Consider the following 10261-nt stretch of genomic DNA (forward strand, 5'->3'; position numbering starts at 1 on the left):
GAGAAGTGACAATATCACTATCATCGACTATTGTCTGAATCATATTCTTTCAGAAAGTCTTCCCAGAGATTGAAAGATGAATTAATGCACAGGAAAAATGAAAGATCTGTTTAACATTTTCACAATGCTTTTGCTGGTACTCGGATGCGGGGCAATCCTTAGGGCCGGAGAGAAGGCAGGCAGCGGTCAACTGGGGCTGCCCTGCACTTTAGGGAGCCCCTTACCCCCACAGTAGTCCAGATCCTCTGCAACTGGCTGCAGATCTCGGCCCCTCCTGCTGGCAGGAGGCATAAAAAGCATCACTCTTACCTGCCGTGCATTCTCTGCCACCGACATGACTTGTGAAAAGCACCAGCGGGGGACGAGGTGGAGAGAGGGTGAAAAGGACCACTGAGGGTTAAAAGTCACACCAGTGATGCTTTTATTTCTCTCTTTTTCCCTTCCTTCCCCCACTGGTGCTTTTCTGCCTCTTGCTCTCCCACAGCCACCCCCCAATACACACACACAGGTACCTTCCTCTCCCCTCTCATGCCACGCTCCCCAAGCTTTCACCCCCTCCTCATCTCCCCTTCAGATCATCCAGGCATTCATCACCTGTGCACTTCACCCCTCCTTTCAAGCTTCACCTCCTCCCTCAACCCCCAATGCCACCCCCTCCCCTGCACAGCAAGATGAGGCCTTGCTTCTGTGGCCGCTCCAGCCCCTCACCTCCTGTCCCCAGATAGGGAGGGAGCTGGATTAGGGAGCAGACTGCTGTTCTCTGCTGAGTGAGACAGGGCCCTGGGCAATACAGCTGAGGCACAACCCTTGGGTACCCATGCTATGGCACATGAGCACAGAACTTGTATCCTACCTCTATTGACCAGCCCCGAATCTCACTCAGCAGACCTTTGCTTCCTGTCATAGCTCCTCCCCCCCCAAACCATATGCAGGGAACAGAGTGATGCAAAGGTGGACAGAGCAGAGAAGAGCTACTCTGCTTCCTAATCCAGCTCCTCTCCTCCTGTCATCTCCCAGGGGACTAAACAGGGGGGAAAACGCCGGCATTTTCTTACTGTGTTTGTTTCAATGCAAATTTAATCAACAGCATCATATTTTTGCATTGAATTTAGCCATATTTGATCACACAGGAAGACTCAGTAATCATGAATGAGAAACTAGAGCAGCCTACTCACTGTCATGATTCAGTCTACAGATCTGCATACTTACTACATGCTGGAGAACAACTCGCAGCCTGTGAAAATGCTTCAGCCTGAAAGAGAAAATAGCATCAGCATCAGGAATACCACATGAATGAAACCTACAAACATGTTTAACACATCCATCCTGGCGCTAAACTCCTTAATAAACAAGCTCTTCTTTTAGTACTATGCTTCACAGAAACCCCATGCTAGCCTCTAGGTTCAGGGTATGCTTGGATCTCAACCCAGTCCTGGAGACACAACTAACTTATCTAGTTTTCAGGATGCTGATGAATATGCATGAGATATATATTTGCATTTTCATTACAGATATCTTGAAAAACAGATTGGCTAGATGGATTGAAAGCTTTAAAGCTAATCCTCTGGCTCAGTAAAAGAACATAAGAAAATGCCATACTGGGTCAGACCAAGGGTCCATCAAGCCCAGCATCCTGTTTCCAACAGTGGCCAATCCAGGCTATAAGAACCTGGCAAGTACCCAAAAACTAAGTCTATTCCATGTAACCATTGCTAATGGCAGTGGCTATTCTCTAAGTGAACTTAATAGCAGGTAATGGACTTCTCCTCCAAGAACTTATCCAATCCTTTTTTAAACACAGCTATACTAACTGCACTAACCACATCCTCTGGCAACAAATTTCAGAGTTTAATTGTGCGTTGAGTAAAAAAAGAACTTTCTCCGATTAGTTTTAAATGTGCCACATGCTAACTTCATGGAGTGCTCCCTAGTCTTTCTACTATCCGAAAGAGTAAATAACCGATTCACATCTACCCATTCTAGACCTCTCATGATTTTAAACACCTCTATCATATCCCCCCTCAGTCATCTCTTCTCCAAGCTGAAAAGTCCTAACCTCTTTAGTCTTTCCTCATAGGGGAGTTGTTCCATTCCCCTTATCATTTTGGTAGCCCTTCTCTGTACCTTCTCCATCGCAATTTTATCTTTTGTGAGATGCGACGACCAGAATTGTACACAGTATTCAAGGTGAGGTCTCACCATGGAGCGATACAGAGGCATTATGACATTTTCCGTTTTATTCACCATTCCCTTTCTAATAATTCCCAACATTCTGTTTGCTTTTTTGACTGCCGCAGCACACTGTACCGACGATTTCAATGTGTTATCCACTATGACACCTAGATCTCTTTCTTGGTTGTAGCACCTAATATAGAACCCAACATTGTGTAATTATAGCATGGGTTATTTTTCCCTATATGCATCACCTTGCACTTATCCACATTAAATTTCAACTGCCATTTGGATGCCCAATTTTCCAGTCTCACAAGGTCTTCCTGCAATTTATCACAATCTGCTTGTGATTTAACTACTCTGAACAATTTTGTGTCATCTTTCCAGATCATTTATAAATATATTGAAAAGTAAGGGTCCCAATACAGATCCCTGAGGCACTCCACTGTCCACTCCCTTCCACTGAGAAAATTGCCCATTTAATCCTACTCTCCGTTTCCTGTCTTTTAGCCAGTTTGCAATCCACGAAAGGACATCGCCACCTATCCCATGACTTTTTACCTTTCCCAGAAGCCTCATGAGGAACTTTGTCAAACGCCTTCTGAAAATCCAAGTATACTATATCTACCGGTTCACCTTTATCCACATGTTTATTAACTCCTTCAAAAAAGTGAAGCAGATTTGTGAGGCAAGACTTGCCCTGGGTAAAGCCATGCTGACTTTGTTCCATTAAACCATGTCTTTCTATATGTTCTGTGATTTTGATGTTTAGAACACTTTCCACTATTTTTCCTGGCACTGAAGTCAGGCTAACCGGTCTGTAGTTTCCCGGATCGCCCCTGGAGCCCTTTTTAAATATTGGGGTTACATTTGCTATCCTCCAGTCTTCAAGTACAATGGATGATTTTAATGATAAGTTACAAATTTTTACTAATAGGTCTGAAATTTCATTTTTTAGTTCCTTCAGAAGTCTGGGGTGTATACCATCCGGTCCAGGTGATTTACTACACTTCAGTTTGTTAATCAGGCCTACCACATCTTCTAGGCTCACCGTGATTTGATTCAGTCCATCTGAATCATTGCCCATGAAAACCTTCTCCATTATGGGTACCTCCCCAACATCCTCTTCAGTAAACACCGAAGCAAAGAAATCATTTAATCTTTCCGCGATGGCCTTATCTTCTCTAAGTGCCCCTTTAACCCCTCGATCATCTAACGGTCCAACTGACTCCCTCACAGGCTGCTTCGGATATGTGCTATCATTCACAGGAGAGTGATAGCACATTGAGAAAGCTGAGCAGAGGAAGATGTACACTCTCACCAGAAGGTTCTTCACTGGGGTGTGGCCATGTAGAAAATAAAACTCTTAGGATTGTGCCACCTTTGAAAGAGATGCTCTGTTTTCATAAAGCACAGTGCTGGGTACAAAACCCTGATTTTTTTGGAGAAGCAATTGTATTATGCAGAGCTCACATGCCATAGACACTTACTAGTGTTTTTAATCCAGAGCATTTAATATACACACATAGTAGTCACAATAACATAGTAAATTATGGCAGATAAGGACCAGAATGCCCAGTTGAGATTTGGCCACTTTGGATATGTAACCGAGAGCTATTTTCGGTTACCAGTAAGAGATGTCATGGTAGTACAGTTAGTGAGGGAATAATTAGGGGAGGATCCATTCTGTGCAGCTCCTCCCCCTTGAGGGTGCTGGAATGGACATCCTACTTCAGAAGTTTTATAGCAGCGCTTTGCCAAGAGCTCTGGGGGCAGTATAAGTTTGCAGTTCAGGAGGAGGGTTGGAGATTTTGCCTGGGTTGTTTTGGGGCCTACTCTTGGGCCTCTGGCCGTCCCAGCTGGCAGTCTGCGTGTAAGGTCCAGGATTTCCCTGCCTATCCACTCCTCGGTGGGTAAGGGTTCCCTCACAGGAAGGTTTTTTGGTAGGAGCCTTGCTGGACAAATGGGTCTTTCCTGGATTCAAGGAACCCTAGTGTTCGAGACGCCCAAAGGATAGGGAAGACCTGCCCTCAGAGGTGCTGCAAAGGGTAACTCTGGTGTTATTTCCTTTTTGGGGACCAGAAAAAATTGTTTTGTCTGGGAGAAAGTGTTTTTCTGCCCATCTAAGGACCTGTGAAGATACTGTTCCAATTTGGATCCCCTCCCAAAAGGGATCCCATCGTATTACACGGAAAAGATCTACTAACTTAGTAAGACACTTAAAAACCACTGAGGACACATCTCCCCTGAGGAGAGACTCTGTGCATGGACAGGATTTTGGCCATCGTTGGAGAGGTTTTCCCTGCCCACTGGGACCTCCACTTTACCTAATCCAGGAGGGTGGATAGATCCCTTGGCCTGCTTGACATATTTCTGCACAAGTAGATTGCATTCGAAACGTCCCTTATTGCATGCAATCCGCATAGAAAATGACCCCTTACAGGAAACATCCCAACAAGCTGGGGCTAGAGGGCGAGATCCAATGGTAGCAGTTCCTTGAGCTAATAAGGCACTTAAGAAGACAAGTTAGATTGAGAGGGCATGCACACCCATCCCAATGAGAGAGGCAGGGGGGAGGGAGTTTCTCTTAAAGGCAAAACTCCCCTTAAAGGCAGAGCTCACAGGCTTTTATCATGGGTTACAAATAAGGACTGCACTAGACACAGTTAAACTGCAATGTATATACAGATACCAAAATGTACCCACTGCTGGGAACAGAACACTCCCATTCTGCTGATTGCAAATCCTGGATAGCTGTTTGGATAGGGAAGGCCTTGGCTGGTTTATTTCAGTCAAACGGGATTCCCCCCTCATCTTAGTATCCTTGATCTGTTCCTCTTTTAGGCTCAATACCTGACACACTTTGCTAATCAAAATTCCCAGTTCTTCTGATCTAAAGAGCATCACGGCTGAATTCTTTAAATTAGTCTTCCTCATCCCAGGCTCTCTCTTCCTGAAAGGAAGTCTCCAACTATTCTTCCTCATCTGGGGCCTCCACCCCTCCCACAAGGGGTGGGCTCTTGCCTTCTCTCTCAGGGGAGTGCCTGCTGTGCCTGCCTACCCATCATCTGGTGATGTGCTTGTGGCATTGCCAGAATGAAGGTGGAGAATTTGCCTTCTTCCTCCTGCTATGGGGATCCCGGCCTCTGCCTTTGTTTTGCTGGGCCTGCTCCTTCTAATGTCACTGAGTGACACAAGCATCCCGTTACTGCTTCCAAAACAGGAGAGATATGCTTGCAGTGGCATACTGATCGCTACTGATAGCCCCGCCTCACACCTCCAGCATGGTCGGCTTTTCTCTGACAGTTGCGGCAAAAGGAGCAGGCAATGCAAGGGATGCACCTGGCTCCACACTTGGCACACTTTCTACCCTTCTCCATAAGGGCTGTGCCACACTTACTTCCCCCTCTTTTTTTTTTTTTTTAACCTCATGTAAATCTTTGGGAGGCCAGAGGACCTTAACAACTGGCTGCCCTGGGAAGGGATGAACAGACTTTACAGAGACTGCCTTCCCATGGGTGCTACCCTGCCCAGGTTTCCAAGGAAATTGACCCTAAGAAGGGCCAGTGCCCTGGAGCCTAACTCTCCTCCTGGACCAACAAAACTCTGGAATCCCCTTCACCACCTGCTGGAGGCAGAACACTACTGACATTCTCCCTTCTGGGCCAATCAATATACAGCTGATATCACAGAGAGAAGTGAAACGCTCTGCCCCCATCTGCTGGTAGGAGGGAGAATCCCAAGAGTACACTGGTCTGGTAGCACGATCAGGAAAGGAAGAAGTTTTTTCAGAGATGGAGAAAAGGCAAGAGGATACAGGATGGGATGAAAGCAAGAGAGAAAGACTGGGGCTAGGATCTGGAAGAGGGTGAGGGTAGTAACCTCCCTCTTAGCTCCAACTCTCCATCACCACCTCTCACTCATCCTTCCATCCCAAGTGCTAATACAAATACAGATAGACCCCAATTCTCCCCTTTTACACCCCCCTATCCTCCTAGCTCCTCTCTAGCCCACTCTTCTCTCTCCATGTTGATTAGTCAGCAGTATCACTAGGCGAATGGCAGCACATTCTTCCTCTGCCACCTTGAACTATGTCAAACTATGTGTCTCATATGGTTCAAAATGACAGAAGAAGAGGATGCAAAGCGAAGGGCTTCCACTCATCTTTTCCTCCTCTCAATTTAAACAATGTGGGAGATGGAAAATTAGATGGTGACCAACCAATTCTGCGGCCAAGGTTGTATTTTGTGGTTCTTGCCAGAGCCAATTAATTGCAGAAGACCAAGGGTCCTGCTTATTATACGTTACAACCCTGGTATTTTGAGGAAGTATGCATATGTCTAGAATAAATTAAATGAATGTATTTTACAAGCCATTTATTTCATGATTACTCTGAAGTCTTCCATTAGTACAGCACACAAAGGGTCTGATAAACTAAGAAGTTTTTTTTCCACTTTGTTTCCACTGAAAAATGCTTACTACATAAGCCCCAATTTAGATGATGTATTTTTACTTCAGGATGGAAAATAAAGGATATTTCTTAAAAGGCACTGTTATGGACTTTGAGTCCCAGCATATCAAAAAAGAGCATTCTCAATTGCTTGACCACATCTCTGGAACACCCTACCAGACAGCCTAAGACTACAAAGCAACACCAAAATGTTCACGAAGCTGCTCAAAACCTGGCTTTTCAAACAAGCCTACAAGGATGGGATAGGATAAACCTATCAAGATGACAATACCCGCCAGTCAATCATTCTCCTAATATCTCTCTTTACATCCTAACATCATTATAACATTCCATCCTCATTGTAACCAATATCCTACCTCCTGTATATCACCCCCATCGTACTCCTAAACCTAACCGGGAAATCCCCTCTAATGCATTAAGCTAAAAGAACCCTAAAATTTGACTATACTTACCGATCAACCTATAACGCTACTTAATGTCCTTATATTGGCAATGTTATCAAGCATTTACCAGTGTTACTTTATATTAATTGTCTCTCTATTGTTCCCCCCGATGTTCTAATGCTAATCGTTGTTATATTTGTTTCCCTGATGTTTTAATGTAAATCGTTGTTATAATTGTAAACCGGAGTGAAGGCCGACACCAATACTTCGGAATAAAAAAAACCCATACAAATAAATAAATAAATAAAATAGGTCACATTACAATTATCCTGTAAAAGATGACAATTAGAAAAAGGTACCACCAGGGAGCAGTATATTACAGGTTATAACAGAATGAAAAATCAGCAAACAAATTTCAAATCATAAACTTTTGATTAAACCAGTGCACAATATTTATTACTACGTTTCAAGAGATACATTTCTTTCATCAAATCAGTCAAATAATGCAGGTTACATGCGACTGGTTGCACAGACAATACTCTACTTATTTAGATTTTTTTATATTCCACTTTTCTATTCCCAGAGGGCTTACAATCAGACTGGGTCATTCATCAAACCTTTATGCTCTCTCTCTCACACAGGCTCTCAACCACACACATACTCTCTTTCCCATATACAGGCTAGGGATGTGAATCATTTTAGGACGATTAAAATTATCGTCCGATAATTTTAATATCGTCTTAAACCGTTATGGAACACAATACAATACAGATTCTAACGATTTATCGTTATAAATCGTTAGAATCGTGAGCCGGCACACTAAAACCCCCTAAAACCCACCCCCGACCCTTTAAATTAAATCCCCCACCCTCCCGAACCCCCCCCCCCAATAACTTAAATACCCTGCGGGTCCAGCGGCGGTCCGGAACGGCAGCGGTCCGGAACGGGCTCCTGCTCCTGAATCTTGTTGTCTTCAGCCGGCGCCATTTTCCAAAATGGCGCCGAAAAATGGCGGTGGCCATAGACGAAAAAGATTGGACGGCAGGAGGTCCTTCCGGACCCCCGCTGGACTTTTGGCAAGTCTCGTGGGGGTCAGGAGGCCCCCCACAAGCTGGCCAAAAGTTCCTGGAGGTCCAGCGGGGGTCAGGGAGCGATTTCCCGCCGCGAATCGTTTTCGTACGGAAAATGGCGCCGGCAGGAGATCGACTGCAGGAGGTCGTTCAGCGAGGGTTCCTCCTGCAGTCGATCTCCTGCCGGCGCCATTTTCCGTACGAAAACGATTCGCGGCGGGAAATCGCTCCCTGACCCCCGCTGGACCTCCAGGAACTTTTGGCCAGCTTGTGGGGGGCCTCCTGACCCCCACGAGACATCCCGACTGCAGATACTGCAGCACGTGGAAGAATAAAATCCCCTAGAAGCAGCACTTCCCCTTTCACAACATTCCTGTGAATAGCCTTCATTAAATCTCTTTCTATCTGAAAACCAGCACAGTTTAACACTCATATTATTGCATCAGCCTGTGACTTTGCATCTACTAAAAAGCCCGTAAGTCAAGCCTCCCTTCTCAGGGTTACGGCACAGCAGCCCACCCCATTCGTTTTTTCTTTAGCTAACAACCCACTAAGAATGCATGGAAAAAAAGGAGCCAGCATGCCACTGCAGACTGAGGAAGATACGTTTATTTTGTTTGGTGTTTGTTTTTTGATCCAGCTCTAGTGTTTGAAATAAGTTACTGAAGATTCTTTAACAAGGCTCAGATAAATTATGCTCGTTTTACTTGCAAATTTAAAAAAGTATTTAAAAAAGCCTACTTTGTGGAGACCAATGATTAAATATACACCAGAGATTCTGAGCAGTGAGAGTGACTATCAAGTAAAGTTACAATGCTGCATATCCCACTTTTTCTCCGATTAAGCATGGTCTCTTTACCTCATTTTTGGTAAGTGGTGGGTTATACTTTCATTCGTTGGGTTTATTTAAATTAAGAGTACTACTTACTTAATGCCATTATTTGCGTAGGATTTCCATGCAAGGGTCCTAAACAGTACTCCCAATTTGAAATGCACATTTTCTGCTGGCAAAACTCCTTGCTGCGTTGGCAGTAAATCTTGCCAGCAGAAAATGTTCGTTTACGTGCAGGCAGCTGTTAGCCCTGTAAAAAAGACACGGAAATTTCAAAATGAAATCCGAACACGTTGGTTGCAATTCCACTCATAATCTTTTGCAGCACGGTTCTAAGTGACAGGACGATTTTTAACCCCGGCAAAGCTGCTTGAAAATTAGCCTTCAAATGCACAGTGCTTTTGTATTAGCAGGTTCTCAAACGCCACAAACAGATACGAATTGCAGGGTATCCTCAATGAATAGTCCTCAGATCTGCCGATTCTAGCTTATCCTGTTTGCATGCCGGCAAAAAAAAAAAAAAGGCGTTTAAGCCTTCCATGCAAACTCGGGTATGTCAGAAAACGTCACTGAGCCATAGGTACAAAATGAAAAAATAGTTATTTGTGAAAAAGGTGCACAGTCGTCCAGATGTTTCCAGATTTATATTCCCCGGTTGTTTCTTGTCTAAATGGCCGGAATTAGAAGGGTTTGGGTTCATAAAACTCAATTCCAAGGATTCTAGCTTGGCACTGTTTTCCGTAGATAAGCATCATATCAGAGAAAATCAGACAGTTGCCTCCCTGACTTACCTGAGACGGGCACTAAGCACCGCGGCACTCATGTCAGTCACCAAAGATTCCCCACACGCCTTGGCACTAGTAACAAGCAAACAGGTATCGGCTACGTCATCCAGCCGTGCCGACTCAGTATTACTGAGTAGGGTGAACCGACGCAGCTGCCAGCGCAGGGTGATGACGCATTGACGTCTGCTAGTTAGCGTGTTAATCTGTCACAGAAGCTTCAGGTCACCCTGCTTTAGGGAAGGATGTTTCTGAATTCCTATATACGGGGTATCTGCCGGGTAGTTTTCAGAGGAAATGAAAAGCTAAAGGTTTGCGCACTGAGATACTGAAGTTTATCGGAGGAAAAGCTCTAAAAGTTAAAAAATGAGTGTTTAGAATGTGATTCCTGCTTTTAGCAAAGCAGTGTGCTGTATAACGAGAGGGATACCAGACAGGAACATTTTGAAAATGTCTTTAAAAATATAAACTAGCTAGCACTTTAATAAGCATTTGGTGAGAGTTATTGTTTTATTCAGTTTCCTCAATGGATAAACGCAAAGATACAGAAA

The 10261-nt window shown here is 44.4% G+C and overlaps 1 protein-coding gene across 2 annotated transcripts in view; it reads right to left on the reverse strand.

Moving 5' to 3' along the window:
* LOC115093777 (3-hydroxyisobutyryl-CoA hydrolase, mitochondrial-like) overlaps positions 1–9896 on the reverse strand; it is a 295490-nt gene extending 285594 nt beyond the window's left edge. Inside the window, exons 1-2 of one of the 2 annotated variants that reach the window (XM_029606024.1) lie at positions 9720–9896; positions 1210–1252 (exon numbers count right to left, since the gene is read on the reverse strand). In XM_029606024.1, coding sequence (XP_029461884.1) covers positions 1210–1252; positions 9720–9751 — 75 coding nt within the window. In that variant the 5' untranslated portion in view covers positions 9752–9896. The remainder of the gene's footprint in view (positions 1–1209; positions 1253–9719) is intronic. The other variant, XM_029606023.1, reaches the window with a different exon arrangement.
* Positions 9897–10261: the final 365 nt, after the last annotated feature.

The sequence above is a fragment of the Rhinatrema bivittatum genome, chromosome 6 (assembly GCF_901001135.1).
Source record: "Rhinatrema bivittatum chromosome 6, aRhiBiv1.1, whole genome shotgun sequence".
NCBI classification, from domain to species: Eukaryota; Metazoa; Chordata; class Amphibia; order Gymnophiona; family Rhinatrematidae; genus Rhinatrema; species Rhinatrema bivittatum.